Genomic DNA, 27576 nt, shown 5'->3' with positions numbered 1-27576 from the left:
GGACTATTGTGCCCAAATTTGGTCACCTGGTTTTCAGAAGGATGAAGAGATGTTGGAAAGGGTCCAAAGGCGACTGACTAAGGTAGTTTCTGGCCTAAGGAATGTCGAGTATGAGGAAAGATTGAAGAGATGTAATTTGCAGAGTCTAGTGGAGAGAAGGAAGAGGGGAGATATGATAGAGACCTACAAGTTGGTGAGGGATTGTTATAGGATCAGTGGTGGAGAAGTTCTACAGAGAATAGTGGGAGATCAGGGGAGAACCAGAGGTCATCCCTGGAAACTGTATAAAGAGGGTGTGAGTGGGGGAGTGAGAGGCAGGTTTTTTTCTTGCAGAGTTGTGAGTGATTGGAATGCCTTGCCTGAGAGTGTGGTGTCTGCAAAGAGTTTGAATGTGTTTAAGACACGGTATGATGAGATGCATGTGAGATAAAAGGACCTCCTAGATGAGTCTTTGACTCCATGAGGTCTTGTTTAATAATAATAATAATAAATAATAATAATAATAATTACTAGGTCAAGCACTCTCTGACCACTAGTATTTTCCATTACATGCTGTTGCAGATAGTTATCCCTTAATAATCGCATAAAATCCAATTCCTTCCTCCCATGTGTCCTCTCCTCCTTCCAATCAATGTTACCATAGTTGAAATCACCCATAATAATTACTCTCCTTCCACTCATTTCTTCTATTTGCTTATGCATACTATATCCACCATCTATTCCATCACTTGGTCTATAGCGGCACCCAACTGTATATTTTGTTCTGCTAGTTTCAATCTCACACCAAATAGCCTCAAATGTGCTCTTTTCTCTATCCTGCAGTTCCAATTCTATTCTCCTTGGCTGTAGCTCATCAGCTATCATCAATAAACTCCTCCTCCCATTTTATTCTCCCTGTCACTCCTGAACAAACTATACCCCTCGCATTGAATCCCACTAGCTATATCATCTTCTGTCAGCCATGTTTCACTAATGCCAATAACCTGTGGCCTGGAAGTGCCAAGGCCAAAAATTCTTCCTTCTTGTTCCTAAAACTTCTGGTATTAGTATACATGAATTGCAGAAGCCTATTTGTCCCATCCCTATTTTGATGTCTTATACTAACTGTCCCATTCTGATTCATAGTCTTTAGTACTTGCTTGGGCATATTACACACATTCATACACTCAACTGTCTCCCTAAAGCCTGCATATCTACTCCCCCCCCCTTAATAACTCTAGTTTCCCTGATTCTGCACATCCACTTCCACTACATTTGAAAACACCTTTTCAAGTCTGCATACACCAAATCCATTCAAATGTAAACCATCCATCTTATTATATAAATCCTTTCGCCCATCGAACTCACTCCACACATCCACAAATTCCACACCACTCGTCCTGCATAATTCATGCATAAAGCCATTTGAAATTATGGCCCTCCTTCTATACAATTGACTGTCATACCGCGGCAACAAACTCACCATGCTAACTCTCTCGCTCTTCTCTTTTGCTACCTCAAGCAATTCCTTCACATCGTCACTCATAGCCATTTTGTCTCCTTTCAAATCATTTGTACCTGCTACTACTATCAATTCTTTCACCTGCTGCTTTGCATTCTAATTGACTTGCTTACATCCTTAATGTTCACACCAGGTTGGTACGATTTTATTAAACTCTCAACTAACACAACTCTTACTAAGGAATCTCCATACAACACTCGCTCTTTCATTTTGTTTACACTCACTCTCATACTCTTATTTTTTCTATTATACTTTTGCCATTTATCAGTTGGTACCCTCGGTAAAAATTTTTGCCAACGCTCCAGCTGCCGATTTGCCATGTATATCGCTCCGCCTAACCGAGCGATCTCACTCATTGCATCAGTCTCATCATTTTTAATCTCCAATAATTCATTCATTCGTTCTGTATGTTTACCTTCATTCTCACTTTTAACACCACTCTCACAGCTATCTGGTACTACCTTGCAAATATCACTATTCATACCTCGCATATCACTATTTATTAGATTCTCACTTTCAACAACGATATCACTCTCATGACCTGAAACACTCTTTAAATCCTCACATTCTTTACATTTTCTGCACACATTCACTCCACTATCGTTGTTTAACCAGACTCCAATCGCTCTTCTCAATGCATACAGTTTGCAAATGGTACACTGAATCAAATCCTTTAAATTAAAATTTTTAGACAAAGATGGTGACCTGGACGCCATCTTTGTTGTATTCCTCTTTATGGGGAGCCATGTGCACAGATAATCATATCTATCAATTTACTATTTAAAATACTCAGAAAACACTCAAAAATCACCGAGACAAAAAAAGTACCAGATAAGAAAAGTACAAACAATTACAAGCAAAACAAAACATTAAGTACACTAAATAAAATGAAATAAAACTAAATACAGTAATAAAAACTTTGCTTCATCTTGTCTTCCACCGTTATGCATCCGACCCCGTCTTCTCGGTAACCAAAATACACAATATCACGATCACAACTAACTTCAAAAAACAACCACTTAAGTACACTCGTATTCCAGAGAAACAATTTAGCACTCAAATTATAAAGTAAGAAGAATCAGACAACCAGGTTGAGTAGACATGAGTTTCATAGCATATCACCACGAAACAAGTGATATCTCCTTACTGCCTTATTGACATTCAGAACACAATATTTTGATTGCATCTATTTCATTTACTTCTAATCTCTCAACTCTCCTAGACTGCACAATTCAATCCCTCTTTCTTCTGTACTCTTATCCAAAGCATGTGATTTTAATACTTATGAGATTAATCTTATAGTAACCTCCATCCTCTCTCTGCACGCGCACACACACACACACACACACACACACACACACACACACACACACACACACACACACACACACACACACACACACACAAACACACAGGGTGGGCCAAAAGTCATGAAGGGGTTTCAATACTTAATAACTCCTTTGCTCTTTATTTTAAATTTACAATACCATAGCATCATATACACAGTATATATAGGAAATAAATTTAAATTTATTTTTAAATAAATTTAAAGAAAAATAAAATAAAATTAATTAAAAACATTTATTAAAACTTCAGATCCCTTCATGACTTTTGACCCATCCTGTGTGTGTGTGTGTGTGTGTGTAGTCTATAGTAAGCTATCTCACATTCTTTTGAGAAATCTGACCATTCACTTGTACTGATGCCATTTACAACTCCTATTTCCTTCTTAACTAATCATATATTCTCCCAACAAGCATATCTCTCTGTCTGCCTTTCAGTCAGATATATTCCCCCTTTCTTTCTTCACCATAAATTATTAATTTCTCCTTTAGCCATACTGTTCAGGTCACAGCTTGCTATTTGGCTTCTCACTGTCATACTTGGATGATAAGCTCATCATCCTGGCTCTTGCACTTTTCTAACTATACATCCAGCAAAATTCAAATCTCATGGCATATCATTTACACTGATTCTTAAGACATCTGTACCATACCCGTGACTTTCTAAGTTCTTCCATACTTTTAAAACACACCTGTCTAACATATTATTCACAAAAGTATCATCATGCAATACAGTCTTGATCTTCCTTATTGTACTACTTTTCTGTCCTCTACTGATTTCTTGATTCACCTCTCTTCTTTTCATCACATTATTGCCATTTTCTAATTACTTCTACAGGTGCCTCCAGTTCCACTTTCAGGTCCTTCAATTAATTCTTTAACCTCATGAACTATCTCTCTCTTTCTCTCTCTTGATTTTATTTACAATACTTTTATTCCCACTTCTGCTATATTAATTCCCATCTCTTTTATTCATATTTTAATATGCCACCTATACTTCGTACCACTTTCTTTCCAACTCCATGCATTTTTCCTTATCCATTACTTTCATTGTTACTCCCCCCCCCCCCATTTTCAGTATATTGATTCCATGTTTTTCACTCTGATCTCCTAACTTACAAAATAATTAGATACAAATTAATCCTAATGGGCTTTAATTCTACCAATGTTGACTTACATTAATCCTTATTACCTTATTATTCATTTTTCAAGCAAATTATCCTCCCCCACCTAGTTATAATAAATTTATAATACCTGATATGAATAAATATACAAAGTTTGTGCAGCATACCATTTCCAAGATGTAGCATTTCACCTGCTGTACAAGTATTATTGTGTGGATCACATTTTGCATCTGGCACAGTAGGATCCTGTTTAAAAATAAAGTTCAATAATTTTCAAATTTAGTAACAAGTGGTATTTTTTCATGCTGATTAATTCTGAAAGTTTTAATAAAGCAAGAAAAACTGTTTTGTTTAATATTTTTTAACTAAAATAATTCAACATAACTTGTAGAATTAAAAAAATTCCAGCCTAGTAACAACGCATTTCAACTATCCTAATGTAGCACAAACTGACATTTATATATCTATTTTTTTTCTTGTATTTATATTTGTTTCATTCATATTCCCAACGACAATATCCAAATCTCTAGACAAGATGAGATGAGATTTCAATACTTAGTTACTCTAACTTTGAATTGCTCTTGTCATAACAATATTACAAATAACATTTCTTGAGAATCCAAAATTTAGATTTTCTCTTTCATTCAAGATATAACTTTGCCTCTAAATCTATTAGTGGCACAAATCATATATCCATCCACATATCCACTGAACACATTCTCATATTAAGGATGGTACCGAGCTGGGCACCCTAAAATAGAAGAGATGAGTACATTCTGTACAAAATAGAACAATTAGGTTGATTAATGATCCATCTTTCATTAGCTCACTCCTGCACTCTCTTTCACAAACCATTTAGTTCCTTATGCATTATAACAAACAAGAACTTATACTCCTGTTTTAATACTCCACCCAAGTGTAATCAAACAAAATTTCTGTGTGAAGTAGCTTCAAGACTAAGCTAATTGTACAGAGGCTGTTGACTTCAAATCAGGTGCATTAGCATTAGTATGAGTAGATTTTTTACATGAAGAGTTGTGGGTGAGTGGAATGCATTATCAGAATATATTGTGAATGCTGGGACTGTTAAGACGTGTATAGTTTGATATGATAAATATGTCAATGTAATAATAATAATAATAATATATATATATATATAGACTTGAATAAATTGAGTGATTGGGAATGGGGATGTGAGTTCAATGTTGCAAAATGAAAGATTTTAAAATTTGGAAAACAAAAATGGGATGCAGAATTTATGCTTGGTGAGGATATATTGTCAGAGATGGAGGAAATAAGAGATCTGGGGGTGATAGTGGATAAGGATCTGAAATTTAGGAGACACATCGCCAAAATTGTGAAGACAACACAAAGGCTTCTGGGAATGATACAGAGAACACTGATTTGTAGAAGTAGGGAGATTCTTGTTCCATTGTATAAGGCTTTGATTAGCCCACACACACATGGACTATGTGCCCAGATTTGTTCACCTGGTTTTCAGAAGGAGAGGGTCCAGAGGCGACTGACTAAGGTAGTTTCTGACCTCTGGAATGTCGAATATAAGGAAAGATTGAGAAGATGCAACTTGCAGAGTCTGGTGGACAGGAGGAGGAGGAGGGGAGATATGATAGAGACCTACAAGTTATTAAGGTTGTTATAGGCTCAATGCTGGAGAGGTTCTACAGAAAATAGTGAGAGATCAGGGGAAAACCAGAGGTCATCCCTGGAAGCTGTATAAGGAGGGTGTGAATAGGGGAGTGAGAAGCAGGTTTTTTTCATGTAGAGTTGTGAATGATTGGAATGCCTTGCCTGAGAATGTGGTGTCTACAGAGAATTTGAGTGTGTTTAAAGCACGGTATGATGAGCTGTGTGTTTGATAAAAGGACCTCCTAGATGAGTCTTTGACTCCATGGGGTCTTGAGTAATAATAATAATATATTGGGTTGGGGTTCAAAGCTACATATAATTGTGAGGTGAATTTAGTGAAAGTGTAAAATTGGTGATTTTTATCTGTTTTATTGTATCTTTCCATTAGAAGATTAGCATTATATAGTATATTAATGTGGATTTTCATGTTTTTAGTGTTTTATAACATATTTTTGTTAAGATATTGCAATATTAAATATAGTTTTAAAATGGTGCCAAAAATGCACAAGACACGTAATGCTAAGAAGAACGGTGAAGTCAAGAACAAGAAGGATTGTCCTGCTAAGCAGGTTACTGAAGATATTGTAGAGGTTATTTAAAATGAATTAACCTCCAATAGCAAAATTAAAACAGATTATCAAAGAGAATGTGGGAATTACAGAAAGTCAAGCAGCATTTGAATGAATACAGGAAGGGTAACAAAATTAAGCAGCAAAATAAGAAAACAAATCACGGAATCGAGTAAGTTAGTAAGTAAGTAATGAACATCAGGTAAGTAATAATGTTTGTAAAAAGAAGGATATTAGATATTTTATGTAATATGTTACATAAAATAATCATTATTAAATAATTAAATCAAAGACATACATAAAATAATCAAATACAAAGATTAAATTATGAATTATAATTTCTGAGAGAGAGAGATAAACCAAGGAGTCTGACAGGGATATCCCCTTTCAGCATCTCTTTTTAATATTTATCTAAATGAAATTATAATAAAATAGAATAAAAATTTCATCAGGGTATTAAACTTTCTCCTACTATGAACTTAAACACTCATTTTTTTTGCTGATGATCAAATAATAATTCCAAATTCCAAATACTTACAGAGAGCGATTGGCCCTGGTCCTATTGTAGGATATGTCTCTTTCATCCATATGGATGAAGGCAGCCAACACCTCATAGACTGGCCGCAAACTTCTAATATCCATGTGTGTTATGATGAACTCGAAAGAAAGATTATCGAATCTAGAGAAATATCCCTCGATTCATCCCATAATAACAACATGGGATGAATAGCTACAATCTTTCTGATGCACACATTGCCACTGTCCAGTATTGGTGCACTCGTGACAGCTCACGCACGTAGTCAACTTCAATTGGAACTCCAGCACACATTCCTGTTTTAAAATGTACTATTGTCTTTTATACTAGATCTGTTGATGTAATTTTATCATGTCTCTCTTATTTTATATAATTCTTTGCCTATGACACCTGAAGAAGTTGATTTATTCAACGAAACTAGTAGTATCCTAACATTAAACCTTATTCTTTTTCATTCTCGGTATATAGTCATTCAAACTAATTTTTTATAACATTATCTACGAGTAAATATGAACGATAATATACAGGTATCCCTCGATTAACATGGTTAATTAATCCCTCGAAGTTACCACATATATCAAAATTGTGTTAATTAAATCTAATAATTAATAGTAAAAATTACAATTCGTCCATGATCGATTACTGATTTAATAAATCATTTTATTAATAAAGATAAAAATATAAAAATGAATGCAAAGTAAATGTTTAATAAATACTTGTACCTACATTATTTACTGCAATTTTTTTATCAAAAGAAGTCATCAAGAGTCGTTTGAACAGTTTTAGTTTTTTTCTTATCGGCATAAATTCTACGATAACAAGCAAAACGACTCTTCAGACCTTGGCAAACAGGCAATAAAACATAAAGAAAAAACACTGCAAATATAATACATGATGGTACAAATTAAGTGGATATTGAATCCAACATTATTTCATAGCTGTATATAGAAACTACAAGAGTTTCGTGCAAATATATAGAAACTAAAAGATTCAGCAGATGCAAGCATAAGCAACCTTATGGGCAACTCGTAGTAAAGGTGGGGTAAGGTTCAGATCACTTTCCTTAGTATTTTCCATAATGTAAAGCACATCTTCTAGAGGACATGTATGATAAATAAGCCTTTGGCTCTCTATTTCAGTAATACATGATGGTTCATTTATTTTCAGTTACAATCTAGAAATTATTCAACAAAGAATTAAAAAAAAAAAAAAAAAAAACTAAACCATACTATACTGACATCGGAAGTCACGGTATCTCTCAGATACAATTTACTGTCAAATACCACAAACCTTTACATAACATCTGTTAAACCAAACTGACAGCAAAAAACAGTGCGGAATATCACTCGTAACATATGAATGCACAGCTACTCATGACCTCCAAGCTATACACTGAATTGTGTAAGAATATTAAACATTATGCATGTATCTGTCAGATCAGCTGCGAGCTCCGCAGGGTTAAAGGCACATTAATCAAAACTCTTGCCACGTATATCAAAGGATTGCTGCAATTAATTTCGGTGCGTTAATCAAATCCCGGTTTAAGCAAAACCACGTTAAGCAAGGGATGTGTGTGTGTGTGTGTGTGTGTGTGTGTGTGTGTGTGTGTGTGTGTGTGTGTGTGTGTGTGTGTGTGTGTGTGTGTGTGTGTGTGTGTGTGTGTGTGTGTGATATATATATATATATAATATATGATATATACAAAAGACAAAAAATGTTGTGGTACGCAATAAAATAAGGGGAGTAAATCAATAATTGATAAAAAAAAATCTATATGGAATTAAATTAACAATTTGTTGTTAACAAATGTTTTTTGTGAAAATTGGATAGCATAATGCCTGTTTTTTCGATGTGAATTAAATTAGTCATAATTCATACAAAAAAAATTAATAATAAAAATAAATAAATAAAACAATATTTTCACTACTCACTTCAGGACATGTTCCTTGAGTCTGGTTTGGACTGATCAGTATATTTGTTGCAACAAAAAAAGCATTGTTTTCCTAGAAGATAAATATTTATTACATGAAATGCATGGAGTTAAAATATATATTGCATTAAATATATGAAAATTCTGTTTTCTATGTTTGCATCAAAGTAAATCTAGGAAAATTAGTGAACAGGTATATGTTTCTGTATATTTAAGTATGCTGTATATGTTATATATATAGTGTACTTAAACAAAAAAACAACATATATGATTGGTAAAATCATGACTTAGCTGATTTACAAAGTGTTTTTTTGTTACAGTTATCTGACAGGGTACAATCATAATAAGAGCTATGTAAATCACTAAATAGTTAAAAGCTATCTGTCATCACAAATTTGTATAAAAACTGGCCAGACATTAGATCATAGACCTAAAGAAGGATCACTGAGCTTCTAAGACAACTTCACATCTAAATCATTGTTCTCTGTCAGCACACTCACCTAAAAAAAATTAGAGAGAAAAAAAAAAATATATATATATGTTAAAGATACCAAACTATTTTAAACCTGGTTTTACTATATATATATTTTTTTTTTAAACAAAGAACTAAATGACTAAAACCGAGATTTAAGTAAAAAGGTTTTAATATTAAAACACGACTAGTTTCGGCTTGTAATAGCCTTCATCAGGTGACATTATAAAAGAAAAAAAAAGAAAAAGAAAATGTGTATATATGTGTACACACACACACACACACACACACACACACATACTGTACTACCACAGATGCCAGATCCCTCAGCATTTCTGAGCATGGTAGAAGAAGGCAAATCCATTCTGATAATATGGTAATTAATGATGAGTGTTTATTATTATATGTCGGAAAATTAGCTTTTCTTTTATGAAAATTCTAATTTTTAAAGTGCTAACTATTTTGCTTGTACATCAGTTGGAAAATTTTAAGCATAAAGTAGGTGATTTCGCATGTTGGTGATGAATTCATACATCATCTTATTCCTTCCTCCCTTTCAACATCAAATGATTCTTCTTGGCAATGTGCCAGCCAGGATTCACACAGGTGTGGTCAGACAGTATATATATATATATATATATGTGTGTGTGTGTGTGTGTGTGTGTGTGTGTAAGTGTGTAAAATCTAACAGATAAGCTTAGGTGTTGATGGTTATTCGTGACTTATTTTTCATGGTATTAACAACACCACACACACTTTTATCACAAAGATGTTTTATTAACACTTATATTTCGCTGATTTTCAACTCAGCATCATCAGAGCACAACACACTTGTATATGCGACAGTGAGTGAGTGAAACAATATAATTGCAAAAGACAAAAATCTAAAGTCCTATTTTTGGCACCCTCTAACGAAAAAAAAAAAAAAAAACAGCAGCTATCCAGGAGTTTTTCTTAGGATAACCGTCTCCCAAATTTTTGGCAAATTAATGCAAACATATTTGTTAAGGTTGGGAGAATTCTTCAAAGCCATTGCTGACTCAAAAAAAAATCTTTCAGATCTATAACGACTCCTAAATAGCACATTCGTTTTCCTCCATCTAATCCTGTGCGAAATAGTGTCCAAAGTGTGGTCTGCCAGTCCTAACTTGCCATAGTAATAGTAGCGAATGTATCTTTCATGTTCTTCCAGGCAGATGTTCACTGATCTTCCTGTTTTCCCATAATAGGCCAAGTCACAGTCACAAGGAACTTCATACACTCCTGGGTGTGCTAAAGGGTGAAGTTTATTCTTAGGTGAGCGGATCAGAGTTGCCAACTTAACATGAGGTTTGAAAGTGGTGCAAAGGCCATGTTTCAACAATACTTTGGCTATCTTTTTCGATGTACCAATGATATAGGGAACAGAAATGGTCATGTTGTATCTTGTGTATTAGGGGAGGGATGAGTAATGGGCCTATGTAGTATTTTATCTATTTTGTAGGGATTGTAGCCGTTGGCTAAGAACGTATGGCGCAGGTATTGGAGTTCAGTGGTCAGAGCTGTATCGTTAGAACAAATGGCTCTGGCTCTGTGAGTAAGTGTTTTTAAAATGCCGTACTGTTGGACTGGATGATAAACAATCACATCATCATCCAGTCCAACACATTGTTCCAACACATCATCCAGTCCAATAACAGTATTGGATGGAGGAAAACGAATGTGCTATTTAGGAGTCAGCAATGGCTTTGAAGAATTCTCCCAACCTTAACAAATATGGCTGCATTAATTTGCCAAAAATTTGGGAGACGGTTATCCTAAGAAAAACTCCTGGATAGCTGCTGTTTTTTTTTTTTTTTTTTTTTCGTTAGAGGGCGCCAAAAATAGGACTTCAGATCTTTTGTCTTTTGCAATTATATTGTTTCACTCACTCACTGTTGCATATACAAGCATGTTGTGCTCTGATGATGCTGAGTTGAAAATCAGCGAAATATAAGCGTTAATAAAACATCTTTGTGATAAAAGTGTGTGTGGTGTTGTTAATACCGTGAAAAATAAGTGTGTTTATAAACTTTACCGGTTCATGAATATTTACTTAGTAACACAATGTTTCATACTAATTCTGGAATTTGTGAAAAAATAATTATTTCACAAAAGATGGATAAATTAAGTCCATCCTTTCTACTTAAATTCAGTTGATGCAGCAAGGTCTCACAACTCTCTTTGTATAAACATTACAAGAGGTTACTTTTATGGAGAACCTTACTTTTCTTCCAAGGAACTTGGTATCTAGTAGTGATAGCATGCTCAGCAAGTCCCAGTTGTTCTGGCTAATGGAACTTAATGTAGTTTAAATGTTCATCATGATGCACAGTTACAGATCTATCTGTTTCGCCAAAATACAATAAACCACACAGGCAAGGAATTGGATACACTGGAATGTGGTCCTAAAGGCAGACGTTTATCCTTAGCTGAGCCTAGAAAAGTAGATATCTTGTTGATAGGGTTGGACAGTTGTGGGACAATGAATCTCAGTAGTTATACATCCTGAGATTCCTTTAACACAGGGAATGGTGATATGAAGGACAACTTCTGTATCACCATTTAGATGCGAGGCAGATGATAATCAAACTATAATTATTTATTATCTTGTCAACATATGATTTGGTACAACCATTAGTAAGAAGGTGAACCTGATGTGATCTAATTCTTGGGAGAGCAGCAATTCAATATCACCACCTCTGGGTCTGGTTCCCACTGACGAGACCTCAATAAAGATTGAAACCAGTCTGGGGAGTGGCCCATCACTTAATGCATAGCATTATACATGTCTGCAAGGAGATGTGCTTTACATTATGAGAGATACTAAGACAAGTGTTGACAGCTTGGTCTATCTTTACCATAAGTTGCCTCAGACTTGAAGATACTTCAGACACAAACTTTGTTTGCTTACACTTGGATAAAGGATTAAACTAAATTTATTATAGTCTAACCAAGTGGGAAAAAAAAAACTTCCAACAACTTTCTCCAAATCCAGAATAATTTAATAATAAGGTGAGACACCTTTTGCCAACTTGTATAGGTAAATATGACTTCTCCATTACTTCCACCTTAGTATCACCACCTCTGGATCTGGCTCCCACTGACGAGACCTCAATAAAGGTCAAAACTAGTCTGCATAATGGTCCTTCCCTTAATGCATAGCATTATATATGTCCGCAAGGAGATGTGCTTTGCATTATGGGAGATACTAAGACAAGTAATGAGAGCTTGGTCCACCTTTACCATGAGTTGCCTCAGTCCTGAAGATACATCAGGCGCAAATTTTGTTTGTTTACACTTGGATAAAGGATGAAACTAAATTTATTATTATTTATTATTATTATTATTATTCAGGCCTCCATGGAGTCAAAAGACTCGTCGCAGGAGGTCTTTCCTAGGAAACACAAAGTCTATCATACTACTCCTTAAACTCACTGACCTTTCTTGCTCTCACCACTCTATCAGGCAATGCATTCCATAGTTCAACCACCCTCCATGCAAAGAAACCGCACCTCACCCTCTTGCTCACAGTTTCCTTTTGTAACTTCAAGGGATGGCCGTTGTCATCACTCCTTTCTGCTGTTCAACCAAGCGAAAGAACTCCCCAGAGTCAACCCTGTAACCACCTCTCAATAGTTTAAAAGTCTCAATCATATCACCTCTCCTTCTTCTATCTACTAAACTCTGTAGTCCACATTCCTCAGCCGATACTCATAACCAACATTGTACAATCCTGAAATCATCTTTGTTATCCGCCTCTGTATTCTTTCCACAGTTAATTTATCCCCTTCAAATCCTTGGGACCAAATTTGAGAACAATAGTCTAAGTGTGATCTGATCAGGATCTTATACAATGGAACGATAACTCTTTTATCTCTGTAGGTCAGTGTCCTTTGCAGTATTGCAGCAATCCTCTGAGTTACCTTCACCACCTTTGCAATATATCCCCTGAATTTCAGGTTTCTATCAATCATCAACCCCGGATCTCTTGTCTCCCTTACTTCCTCCAGTATAGCTCCTCAAATAGAGTATGCAGGGTTAACACATTCGCTGCCATGCTACTTCGGCATAGTTTGTTCCCGTACGCCAAGCAATTTCACTTCTTCAAGGTCAGTATGGGTAATCTCGTTGCCAGCGGTAAGTGTCATACAAGTATACTCGTAGGTGGCTTGTGGGGCTCATATACCAACTACGAGTATACACAGTTTTGCAGCTGGCACCACATGCCAAGCATTTTCACTTCTTCAAGGTCAGTACGGGTAATCTCGTTGCCGGCGGTAAGCGTAATACAAGTATACTCGTAGGTGGCTTGTGGGGCTCATATACCAACTACGAGTATACTCGTAGATAGCAGCGAAAGTGTTAATCAATGTGTCCCAAACATCAAGACCTTACATTTTGCTACATTAAACAGATATCCCCATTCATTTGCATGTCTGTCTAGCTTATTCAAATCCTCTTGCAGGGCTACCACATCTGCACTATTACTAATAACCCTTCCCAGCTTCACATCATCCACAAACAACTGAATATCCCCTGCAATTCACTGACAATGTCATTGATATAAAGGTTAAACAATATAGGTCCCAGTACTGAGTCCTGTGAGACTTCACTTGTAACCCTCTGCCTTCTTGAAACTTCCCCACCATACACAATTCTTTGATACCTATCGGACAGCCAATCCTGAATCCAGTTGACCAACCTGACATCCAAACCCATGTGCTGCAACTTAAATATCAGCTTATCATGTGGCACTCTGTCAAATGCTTTCGCTTAATCCAAGAAAATGGCAGTATATGCCTTTCTTTCACTTACTGTTCTTGTAACTTTATTATAAAAGGCTAGCATATTACTAAAACAAGAGCCTCCCTTCACAAATCCATGTTGACTCTCACAGATAACATTACCCTCATCTGCCGAATGCAGTATACGCTCCCTCACTAATTTCTCCAAGATCTTAACAACTCCTGATGACACACAAACTGGCCTATATTTAGACACTTTCATTCTGCTACTGCCCTTATGCAATGGCACCATCTTACCTTCCTTCCATTCCCTTTCCTATAGCCAGAATTTCATTGAAAAGCCAGGTCAAAATACCTGTCAATTCTTTAGCACATTTTCTCAAAACTCATGGTGAAATAACATCCAGTCCCACAGCTTTATTGACATCCAGAGTACTAAGTATTTGGAACACATTCACCTCTAAACCTCGAAACTGCCCTATCCCTGTAGTATTAAAATTTACTCAATAATAATGAAATACACCAATAAAGTGTTCATTGAACAATTCCGCTATGTCCTCTGCATCAGTGACTCTATTCCCATTTTTATTCCACAATCTCCATAATCATTTCTCCTCCTACTGGCCACATAGCTAAAAAAATTCCCTAGGATTTTCTTTGGATCTCAGGGCCAATCTCTGCTGAAATTCCAGTTTCGACTTCCTTACCATACTAGTCACTCTCCAGGCCTGTGTCTTATATTCTTCATGCATCTGCTCTTCACCTGTCTCTTTATATCTCTTCCATAGCCTCTTTTTCACCTGCAATTCCTATTTATCATCCACTTTACACCAAATTGTGTCCTCTTCTTCACTTGTGGAATACAGCTTACTATTGCTACTAATAAACGGTCCTTCATAATTTCCCAAGCACTAATGATATCTCAACCTTCCAATTCCTCCCTCCATGAAACTTTTCCAAGTTGATGTCTATGACTATTATAATCACCTGCTTTATAATTCCACATACATTACCGTTTCTTTGATACTCCTGCATGTCTATTCATCTTCCAAGTCAAAACCACAGTCCCTCTCTCCAACTGGTGAGAAAGATGTCATCTCAGTTATTATCAACTCTTCTGATGCTATGACCAAATCCAAAACTCTTGAACCTCTTGTTCCCTCTATTACATGTTGCCTAAGCCATTTGTTCCTCAAGAATTCCAGAAATTCCATTCCCTTATTGATACATGCATTTTCCTCTCCCCAATTTATACTGCTGTAGTTAAAATCTCCCATAGCAATCATTCTTCTTGCACTTGCCAAGCTCAACTGTCTAAACATCTCCTTGTCTCCACCCTCTGTGCTCCTTGGTTTGTAGAAACACCTCACTAAATATCCTGTCTTGCCCACCTCTACCTCACACTATATGCTTTCAAATTCATCACTGTCATTGCCCTCCAAAGCCTCCACTCTTAGAGGACATAAGTCATCACTTATCATAAGCAATACTCCACCACCATGCTTTCCCTTCCTATTCTGCCAAAAAATGCTGTACCCTGCTATTTCTGTTCCTGTTATTATATCATCTTCTGTCAACCACGTCTCAGTGATCCCAATAATCTTTGGCCAGGCTGATGCTATCACCGCCACCAATTCCTCTCCTTTATTCTAGATACTCCTGGCATTAGTATAAAGCATAAAAATGCCACTGTTTCTATATCCAGCTTTATCCCCTCTAGACTCCACTGGGCTCAGTGTTACCTGATGTTGTCCCCCTTCTCCCAAGTACCCATTCTCACAAGAGGCCACCCCTACTACCATCCACCCTGGGTATTCTAGGGTTCCCTGCATTGACACACCGACTCGTTCAGAACAGCAATCTCTCAAGATGCCTATGTCCTTCCTCATTCAAATGCAAACGGTCTCTCGCATGCAATTCCTTCCTCTCATGCCCTCCAAGCATCCACATATTCCAATCCTCCCTTCTAACACATTCTAGCTATTATGTTATTCAATATTACTGCTCTTCTGCTCAGTTCGTCACTATCATACCTAGGCAACATGCACACTATCTTTCCTCTCTGCATCTTCTTTCATACAACCTCAAGCAAGAATCTCATATCTCTCACTACCCAATTTACATTACCTCTGAAGTCATTTGTTCCTACCATCACAATCATCTCATCCACCCTTACACCCCTCTTAATTGCCATAGCCACAATTTCTATCGTTCCTCCAGGCAAACACTCCTCACACATCCTATCTTGCACACCACAGATCATTAAGTCCCCATACATTACACCTCTTACCACTCTGTTCCTCGATTGCTCACATGCATCTCTCACTCTCTCTCTCTCTCTCTCTCTCTCCTAACACTTTCTCTCTGTGTTCCCCTACTCACCTGCCTTCCTGACATCCCTCTATCCCTGGTTCTAGTGCTCATTCGCATTCTTCTCATTCCCTCTCTCCTACTGTTTCCATTCTCTCCTCTTCTATCATTCCCATATCTCTCTCTCATTTCCTCTCTTCTACTGTTCCTATTCTCTCCTTTTCTATTATTCCAAAAACTCTCTCTCATTCCTTCTCTTCTACAGTTCCTATTCTCTCCTCTTCTATCATTCCCATAACTCTCTATCATTCCCATAACTCTCTCTCATTCCCATAACTTTCTCTCATTCCCTCTCTTCTACTGTTCCTTTTTCTCTCCTCTTCTATCATTCCTATAACTCTCTTTCTCTCATTCCCATAACTCTCTCTCACTCATACTCTGATTTGGCTTAGATTCCTCTAATCTCATCTTTGACATTTCTCATCTCATTTCCTAGACATTCCACTTGCTCTTTCAGCTCATTTATCTCTCTCTCTCTCTCTCTCTTTGCAAGTCAGCCACTCTTATCTGCCATTTATCCTCCCAACTGAGACCACATCCGAAAACTTCACAATCATTCAGCTTTTCCATACTCCCCACTCTCATTGTTTTATTCATATTTCTGTCGCTATTCTTGCCCTCCATCATACCACTCATCTCTGTGTGGAGAATCTCTCACCTCTGACTCAATGAGGTCAGTTATAGTCATCTCTAACTCACCAAGTTCCTCACACTTCCTGCATTTTGCACCTATACGTATTTCCCCTTCTCTCACCTGCCACATATACAACCATCGGGATGCATACATTCCACAAGTCCCACATGCTACAAAATTCCGTATTATATCATGCAAAGTGGAGCCCTTAAATGGGGAAGGACTTGGTGATATGCCATTTGCAATTTTAGCTGCCGCCATTTTTCAAGTGTCGATGAACTATTACAACTAAACGCTAAATAAGTATAAGGGAGTATAACTATAGGTATAGTTTAGGTAAAAGTTAACTATAAGTATAAAACAAATTTAAGTATACTAAATATATAAATAATGAAAACGTATGTTATCTTCGTCTGCTCTTTCACTGCTATGCATCTGATTCCAACCCTGTCTTCATTTATTAGTTTTTATTATAGTCTAACCAAGTGGACGAAAAAATTACAACATTTTTCTCTAAATCCAGAGTAATTTAATAATAAGGTGAGACACCTTTTGGTAACTCGTATAGGTAAATATGACTTCTCCATTATTTCCACCTTAGTATCACCACCTCCGGGTCTGGCTCCCGCTGAGGAAACCTCAATACAGGTCAAAACGGGTCTGGGTAGTGGCCGTTCCCTTAATGCATAGCATTATACATGTCCGCAAGGAGATGTGCTTTGCATTATGAGGGATACTAAGACAAGTGATGAGAGCTTGGTCCACCTTTACTCAGTCCTGAAGATACTTCAGGCACAAACTTTGTTTGCTTACACTTAGATAAAGGATTAAACTAAATTTATTATAGTCTAACCAAGTGGAAAAAAAACTTCCAACAGTTTACAGTGATGACATCTTGTTCTATACCCTCTCATATTCTATGAAAAATCTCTTCAATGTCAATCTGATAACAACCCCTGACTAGCTTATATGTCTTAATCATATCTCCCCTTCAACTCTTCCTCCTATTCATTAGACTCTACAACTTATATTCTCTCAATCTGTTCTCGTATCCACATTCCAAAGACCAGTGACCACCTTTGCGAATCTTCTCTGGACCCTTTCCAAAATATCCTCATCACCATGAAAACCCGGTGACCAAATCTGTGCACAAAAATCCATGAGGCCTGATCAAGGCCTTATATAATGGCATCATAATCTCTCCATTTCTGCATGTCAGGGTCCTTCACATCATTGTCATTATCCGATGTGATGTCTTTGCATCTTGTGTAATGTGGACCCTGAATTTCAGGTCCTTGTCCACCATCACTCCTAGATCTCTCATCTCCTCTACTTCCTTTATAGTTTCCTCACCAAGTGTATACTTTACATCCCATCATCAGCTTACTAAATCTCAAAACCTTACACTATGCAACATTGAACTGACAGTTCCACTTACCTGCCCATTCATGCAGTGTATTCAACTCCTCTTGTAAGGCCATAACATCCACTTGACTCTGCATTGCTCTCTCCAGTTTTGCATCATCTGCAGTCAGCTGAATATCACTAGTTGAACCCATCCCAATATCATTAGCATACAAATTGAACAGCAATGATCCCAAAACTGACCCTTGAAGAACACCACTAGTGACCTTTATTTCTTGGGATATTGCACCCCCATATACAACTTTCTGATACCTATCCAATAGCCAGTCGCTGATCCAACTCAGAAGTCTGTTATCCAATCCCATCTGTTTCAATTTATAAGAGCTTGTCATGCAGCAGTCTATCAAAAGCCTTCACAAAATCTAAGTACATTACTGTATATGCATCTCTCCTGTCCAAGGTATTTGTTATCTTTTATAGTATATAAGTTAGTGAAACATGATCTCCCCTTTAACAAATCCATGCTGATAACCCCAGAGAATACTGCTGTTATTAACCCATTTCTGTATCCTACCTCTCACCAATCTCTCTAGTACCTTCACCACAACTCCACATATACAGACTGGCCTATAAATTGAAGCTACTGCCTTATACAGTTGAACAATTTTACTCTCCTTCCACTCCCTTGGAGCATGTGCTATTGCAAGACTTTTATTAAATAGGCATGCCAATGCAACTGCCAATTCCCTGGAACATTCCCAAACAGAGTCTAATCCAGACTTATGTTTTGTTTCAATAAACACAGAAGGGCAAACATTACCAGCAAAACGATATGTACTTTCTAACTTCCCACACAGTCAACATCGACCGGTGTTACTGAAAATTGGTATGACACTACCTATAGCAAGATCCTTTCCACGACCGCGTTGGAATTTTAAAAAAGCAAATTGGAGAAATTTTGCGAATGAATTGGATAAATGTGTTCGGTGGATACCTGCTAGAGTCGCAGAGTACAAGAGATTTGTAGGAGCAATCATATCAACTGCGAAAAAATATATCCCTAGAGGTTACAGAAAAGATTATGTCCCTGGATGGAATGAAGAGAGTGAACATCTCTACAGAGAGTTCCTGAAAAGTGAAGATCCTGAAATAGCAGATGAATTACTACATAGCCTGAACTCATCTCGAAAAACAAAATGGATTGATACGGTTGAAAACCTTGACTTCAAACGATCAAGTAGAAAAGCTTGGAATCTTCTCCAACAACTATCCATAACTAATCTACCTAAAAGAAAAAGCACAATCATCTCCCCTGAGAAAATAGCTAATCAAATCATTAATATGTCAAGAGCACCTAGGGACTGTGAACATACCAAGAAAGTTAAGAAAGAACTTAGAGCTTTAAAAATAAATGCCCCTGCTTTCTCACAATATGCCTCAATCTTCACTATAGATGAAGTAAAAGCCGTCATAAAAGATATCAAAGCAGGCAAGGCCCCCGGCTTCGACGGTGTCCATCCTGAATTTCTGATTAATAGCGGGCCAAATACTATAAAATGGCTCTGTGAATTCTTTTCTGATATATTATTGACTGGCTGACTACCTAGCCAGTTTAAGAAGTCAAAAATAGTTGCTATTCTTAAACCTGGAAAACTACCCCAGGAGGCAAAAAGTTACAGACCTATTGCTTTATTGAGTTGCACCTATAAAATGTTAGAGCGCCTTCTGTACAACAGATTGTCCACACCAATTATGCAGCATGTCCCGATTGAACAAGCTGGTTTTAGAGAAAAACGTGGTTGCTGTGATCAAGTGCTCACTTTAACATCATACATAGAAGCTGGATTTCAGAAGCAAGAAAAAACATCAGCTGTCTTCTTGGACCTAACAGCAGCCTATAATACAGTATGGTGTGAAGGTCTTATATACAAATTTCTTAGCATTGTCCCATGTAAACGGACTGCACACTTAATTTCCTCCATGCTCACTGAATGTTTCTTTCAAGTTATATTAGGAAATAAAATGTCCTGACAACGAAAACTTAATAATGGCACCCTTACTTTATAACCTATACACGTATGACTTGCCTGCTACCATCTCACGCAAGTTCTGTTATGCTGATGACACTGTAATTGCCATTCGACACAAAAACATGAGTCAGGCTGAAGACGTACTTACAAAAGATTTGAAAACTATAGGTGAATATTATAAAAAATGGAGGCTCCAGCTCAATCCACACAAAACAGAAGTATCAAGCTTTCACCTTAATAATCACATGGCAGATGTCACTTTACATATCTTCTTTGAAGGATGTTTACTACGACACAATAAGTTTCCAAAGTACTTGGGCATTACCCTGGACCACACGCTCTCTTACAAGCAACACCTAACAAACGTTTCTGCTAAGTTAAGAACCCGTAACAACACAATACAAAAACTAATAGGCTCGACATGGGGAGCAACAGCCGATAATCTGCGGATTACTGCTCTTGGTCTAGTTTTCTCTGTTGCCGAATATTGCTCACCAGTGTGGCTAAATAGCACACATGTTAAACTTGTTGATAGCCAACTAAATAATACAATGAGACTGATTTCTGGCACAATTAAATCAACGCCCACACACTGGCTTCCAGCTCTTAGTAACATTGTTCCACCGAATCTGCGCAGGATTAAGGCTCTCTTACATGAGTATAAGAAAATCTTGGAGAACACAGCCCTACCAATACATTTAGATCTCCCAGACTTAAGTGTACGACGATTGAGATCAAGACATCCACCACTGCAATTAGCCCAACTACTACTACATTCTAACTTTGACTTGAAGCAAAAGTGGCAAGAACAGTGGGAGAGCCATACAGATGACATCACAAAATTTTCTCTCAATGAATTACAAGAAAGTTTTGATGCTTACTCACACCTCCCACGAAAATCCTGGACTCAGCTTAATAGAATACGAACTAGTCATGGTGCATGTGCGGACATGCTTTTTAAATGGGGTAAACGACCATCCCTGCATTGTGATTTTGGAGCTCAGAGACAAACTGTGAACCATATTGTGACTCAGTGTTATCTCAGAGCATATCCAGGAGACAAATTGGACTTTTTAAGTGCTACACCCGAAGCTATGAACTATCTGACCAATATGGATGTAAACTTTTAATTTTATTGGTTTTTAAAATGACTTTTGACTTTTAATTTTATATGTTATTAAAGTGTATTGTGCTGCATGTTTTGATATTCATGGCATACGAATAAATAAATAAATAAATCCCCCACATTCCTAGGCCTATAGCAACATCCAACTAAATACGTATTCCTCCCAACCTCCACATTACACCACACTGCTGCCTCATGACCATTGGCCACTATTTCCCTCTTTCATGTCTACCTTATGTTGACGTAATTCCCCCGCTATCATCAGCAGCACTCCCCCCCCCTCCCTTCCTGTCCTTTCTATCCTTGCAAAAAATACTGTATCCTTCCATTTCTATTCCAATTATGATATCATCTTCATTCAACCATATTTCACTTATTCCAATGATTTTGGGGCAAATAAACTCAATCAGTGAAACCATTTCATTCCCCTTGTTTCTGATACTTCTAGTATTTGTAAACAAAAAAAGCAGTTCATTTTTAAAGTCTATAACCACTCCTATCCAAACCATGTGTTGGCTGTGATTTCCCTACCATACCTGCCCAATCACCTTTATTGCCATTTACCACATATATCTGCTTAGTCTCAACTTTCTCACCCACATCGCAATGAATGATTTCTAGGTTTCTAGTTAAATTTTAGTGAGACTCTTTTTTGAATTATTCATCTTTTAATACTTCCTTAATATGAAAATAACAAATACCGTATTTTTCTGTGTATAAGACGAACCCTACTTTTTTGAACCCAAAATTAAAAAATCAATATTTTAAACATAAAACAGAATACATTTGATATTTTTTTTAAATATTCAAAGTATATTTAGTAATTAGGTAATATTTTTAAGATACATACTAAGATGCATTTTATGGGCTAACTTGGTTCGTGTTCTCACGGCCAACCCTTCTCTCCTCATGAAGTTGAAGCACCAGTTTGCGTTTTCTGTGAAATCCACAATGTTCATTTCTATTGCAAACCTTTTTGCCTCATATTGAATAAGCTTAGGATACACATATCCCATTCTGGCGCTGCTCCATAATCCAAGTCTTAAGCCTCTGCTCCAAGTTGGGCCATTTTGCTGGTTTTTCTCCTAAGGCCCTCTTCTTTTTTGGCATCTTGAGTAGTTGTTTTTCCTGTTTTCTCCATACACTCAGTGGGAGGAGGTCCAAACTGTCTCTCTGAATCTTTATTTCCATGTTCTTTTGCGTAATATAATGACTTTTAACTTGAATTTTGAAGAATATGACAATCATTTTTTTTTTCCGGCATTTTTATGGGCTAGTGCTCAAAATATTGTTAATACATTAACTTGCCTTGCCAATGAATTGCAGACTTATGAATGCTTTCAGAGTTCTGATTGGTTTATTCAGAATCAGCCATTAATAACATCAATCAGCCATTCATCAGTCAGCCATTAATGACATCAATGAAGTTGCCTGTAATAATAATAATAATCGACAGAGTTAACAAAGGCTAGTGATTGGCAGAAGCCTGTTTGCAGAGGCAAGGTACCGGCAGTTTCACCATGGCAACCGCAGGTCTCTCAAACAGTTATCCCCCCACCCCCACGCCGCGTATAATATGATCCCCAATTTTTGGTCTAAAAATTTTATAAAAAAGTATTGTCTTATACACAGAAAAATACTGTATATCCTCCATTAGTTTGACTTCTGAAATTTTTATGGTTATATATAGGGAGGGGGAGTGCTATTGATGATAGAGAAAGAGTTATGTCCATACAAGTTAGAGATGCAAGAGGGAAATAGGACCAGTGGTTTTGAGGCAGTATGGTGTGAGATAGAGGTGAATAGAATCAAATGTGGGATGTTGTTATAGACCTGGTAATGTGGATGGTGGTGATAGTGAAATGTATAGTCAAATAAGCCAAGCAAATAAGAAAAGGGTGATCATTATGGGCGATTTTAATTATGGCAATATAGACTGGAATGAAGAGATAGCAACTGGAAGTAAAGAAAATGAGTTTCTTGAGTTTTTGAGGGATAACTACCTCAGACAGTATGTAACAGAGGGCACACGAAGATTAAGGGTCTTGGATTTGGTCATCTCATCAGAGGATGTAATTATCAATGAGGTATCAAATCATCTACCAATTGGTGAAAGTGACCATGAGGTGATTACCTGGGTGGTTTCCAGCAGTGCAAGGACCCCTGTGAAAAAAGGGTATATGTGGAACTACAAGGGGGGGGGGGTGATTATGAAGAGCTCAGGAGACAGCTTGCAGGTGTAGCATGGAATGAGGAGTTAGCTGGAAAAGAGATCAATGCAGCTTGGGGGATTTTCAAAAACTATTTAGTAAATGCAATGTCTAAATGTATACCATGGGTGAGAAGGTTAAATAAGGTAGGTGTGAGATAGATGAATAAAGAGATTAAGCATGCCATACAGAGAAAAAGGGCATTGTGGAGGCAGCATAAGAGGTGGAAGTAACGAATTTCATGAGGTCTACAAAGACCAGGCAAGGAGGGTGACTTGGTTGGTGAGAGTAGCTAAAGAGCGGTATGAACAGCAGTTAGCTAATGAAACCAAAAAGAATCCTAGGGAGTTCTTTCGATATGTAGCCAGCAAAAGAAAGAATGATTATGGAAGGATGACATTGATTGGAGGAAACAGTATAAAGACAGCTGTTGCAGAATGTGTGGTGGAGATACTTAATGAGCAGTTCATAAAGATCTTTCAATCTTGTGAATGTGACTTCATGGAGAGATTAAGAGCAATTGATGATGGGGAAGAGAGACTGACTGTAAGTGAGCAAGAGGTGTTTGGGGAGTTGAGTAAACTAGATGTAAATAAGGCTGTGGGACTTGATAATATATCACCACGTATTCTGAAGGAATGTGCCAGAGAGTTCACACCTGCCTTGACATATTTTTTTAATACGAGTCTTGCACTTGGTCAAGTCCCTAAAGAGTGGAAGGAGGGCAAGATTGTGCCACTTCATAAAGGAGGTGATCGAACTCAAGCATCAAACTATAGGCCTATCTGTGTGTCAGGTGTTGTGGTTAAGTTGTTGGAGAAGCTTGTGAGAACTAGGATCCAGAGTTGGGTTGACAACAATGGTATAATCTTTGATGGACAGCATGGATTTGCTAAAGGGAGGTCATGTTTTAGTAATCTACTTACTTATTACAATAAAGTGACTGCTTCCTTGGACAGAGGAGAAGGATACACAGTAATATACTTGGATTTTGCAAAGGGTTTTGATAGATTACTCATGATAAGTTGACAGTCAAACTAGAGCAGATGGGGTTGGATATTAGATGAGTGCATTGGATTGGAGACTGGCTATCTGATAGGTATCAACAAGTTGTGTATGGGAGTGCAATATCCAGGAAAAGGAAAGTCACTAGTGGAGTGCCTCAGGGATCTGTTTTAGGGCCATTACTATTTAACTTGTATATTAATGATATTGCCGAAGATTTGGATGGAGATATTCAGTTGTTTGCAGATGACGCAAAGTTGGGATGAACCACAAAGAGTAGTGAAGATGTTGTGGCCTTGCAAGAAGACTTGGATAAATTGAGTGATTGGGCAAGCAAATGGGGATGTGAGGTAAATGTTCCAAAATGTAAGGTTTTAAAATTTGGAAAACAAAGATGGGATGCAGAATTTATGCTTGGTGAGAATATATTGTTAGAAGTAGAGGAAATAAGAGATCTGGGGTTGATAGTGGATAAGGATCTAAAATTTAGTGGACACATCGCCAAAATTGTGAAGACAACACAAAGACTTCTGGGAATGATTTGGAGGACACTGGCGTGTAGAAGTAGGGAGATTCTTGTCCATTGTATAAGGCTTTGATTAGGCCACACATGGACTATTGTGCCCAGATTTGGTCACCTGGTTTCCTGAAGGATGAAGAGATGTTGGAAAGGGTCCAAAGGCGACTGACTAAGGTAGTTTCTGACCTCTGGAATGTCGAGTATAAGGAAAGATTGAAAAGATGAAATTTGCAGAGTCTAGTGGAGAGAAGGAAGAGGGGAGATATGATAGAGACCTACAAGTTGGTAAGGGGTTGTTATAGGATCAATGGTGGAGAAGTTCTACAGAGAATAGTGGGAGATCAGGGGAGAACCAGAGGTCATCCCTGGAAACTGTATAAAGTGGGTGTGAGTAGGGGAGTGAGAGGCAGGTTTTTTTCGTGCATAGTTGTGAGTAATTGGAATGCCTTGCCTGAGAGTGTGGTGTCTGCAAGGAGTTTGAATGTGTTCAAGAAACGGTATGATGAGATGTGTGTGAGATAAAAGGACCTCCTAGATGAGTCTTTGACTCCATGAGGTCTTGTTTAATAATAATAATAATAATAATAATAATAATAATAATACTGCAATATAGAATTTTTCCACCAATTGCTTTCAAAAGATTTTCATGAAAATCAGTTTAATATGTGGAAACAGAAATATTTTCTTGAAGTCAATGAATTCATTTTCTCTCTTGCTGATGTAAAATATTTTTGGAAGGTCATATCTTCTTGACATAAAGTTCTATCAATGCCCTGCTATCCAATAGCAGGTACAAGGATTTACAAGTACAAGGATTTACAAAAGCAATATTTTGTAAATCCTTGTACTAGCTATTAAATCAAGCAAATATTTCAATGTTAGTTCCTGTATCTATTATTTCTATCAACTTTGACATAATTTCAATAGTCTCCTTCATATTTATTGTAGTATAGAAGACTTTTCATTATTATTATTATGCAACAAAGGTTTGACTTGTCTTGGAAGAGTTCCACAAGTAAATGTGACTCTTCTTAAAAACAGAAATTATCACTGCTGGAACTAATAAGCTATGCTGCTAAAGCAAAGATCTAAACAGTTCAGATTGGTTTTAAGCTAAATTCATATTTCTAACAAGATTGTTTAATACCTTCTGTTTAACCAGATAAGACAACAACTTCATAAATTCCTCCATCTAATGATGATTATTTGCATTGGCCTCATGATGGATTCTAAGTTTGAATATAATATCACCTTCCTAACTTGAACATTCTATTTCTCAAGAATTATTCAAAGAATAAGAATATTACACTCTTATTGAATTAGTAGTGGGTGCCTTGACAGTGAATGGGTTTAAGGAGAGGTACATGTATGATGTGTATTGAATGTATAAAGGTTAGTATTTGTTTTTATTATTATTATTATTATTATTAAACAAGACCTCATGGAGTCAAAGACTCATCTAGGAGGTCCTTTTATCTCACACACATCTCATCATACCGGGTCTTAAACACATTCAAACTCCTTGCAGACACCACACTCTCAGGCAAGGCATTCCAATCACTCACAACTCTGCACGAAAAAAACCTGCCTCTCACTCCCCTGCTCACACCCTCTTTATACAGTTTCCAGGGATGACCTCTGGTTCTCCCCTGATCTTCCACTATTCTCTGTAGAACTTCTCCACCATTGATCCTATAACAACCCCTTACCAACTTGTAGGTCTCTATCATATCTCCCCTCTTCCTTCTCTCCACTAGACTCTGCAAATTACATCTTTTCAATCTTTCCTCATACTCGACACTCCAGAGGTCAGAAACTACCTTAGTCAGTCGCCTTTGGACTCTTTCCAACATCTCTTCATCCTTCTGAAAACCAGGTGACCAAATCTGAGCACAATAGTCCATGTGTGGCCTAATCAAAGCCTTATACAATGGAACAAGAATCTCCCTACTTCTACACGTCAGTGTCCTCCGCATCATTCCCAGAAGTCTTTGTGTTGTCTTCACAATTTTGGCGATGTGTCCACTAAATTTTAGATCCTTATCCACTATCACCCCCAGATCTCTTATTTCCTCTACTTCCAACAATATATTCTCACCAAGCATAAATTCTGCATCCCATCTTTGCTTTCCAAATTTTAAAACCTTACATTTTGCAACATTGAACTCACATCCCCATTTGCTTGCCCAGTGTTTTCCATGATAAATCTTCTGACTCCATGGAGATCCCATTATAATAATAATAATAATTTACTATTCACATAATAAGCAGAAGACTCATCATCCATCAGAACAACAATATCTTGCAATAACGGTGTAGCAGGAAATGTAATGGAAAATCTAGAGTCAAGCATTGGCCTTATGGTAGATTCTAAGTTTGAGTACAATATCACTATCCTAACTTCTACATTATACTCCACTTGACACTAT

At 37.1% G+C, this 27576-nt stretch overlaps 1 protein-coding gene across 2 annotated transcripts in view; it reads right to left on the bottom strand.

Moving 5' to 3' along the window:
- Positions 1-27576, bottom strand: part of LOC150095727 (P2X purinoceptor 4-like) — a 196231-nt gene that overhangs the window by 142821 nt on the left and 25834 nt on the right. For both annotated transcript variants that reach the window (XM_090410186.1, XM_090410185.1), the window contains exons 3-4: positions 8651-8722; positions 4136-4214 (exon numbers count right to left, since the gene is read on the bottom strand). In XM_090410186.1, the coding sequence (XP_090266312.1) occupies positions 4136-4214; positions 8651-8722 (151 nt within the window). The remainder of the gene's footprint in view (positions 1-4135; positions 4215-8650; positions 8723-27576) is intronic.

Source organism: Typopeltis vanoorti, chromosome 20 (genome assembly GCF_054136105.1).
Source record: "Typopeltis vanoorti isolate ZY-2024b chromosome 20, IOZ_Tvanoo_1.0, whole genome shotgun sequence".
In the NCBI taxonomy this organism is placed as follows: domain Eukaryota; kingdom Metazoa; phylum Arthropoda; class Arachnida; order Uropygi; family Thelyphonidae; genus Typopeltis; species Typopeltis vanoorti.
The sequence above is the reverse complement of the archived record's forward strand: the minus strand, read 5'-3'. Positions and strand labels throughout refer to the sequence as shown.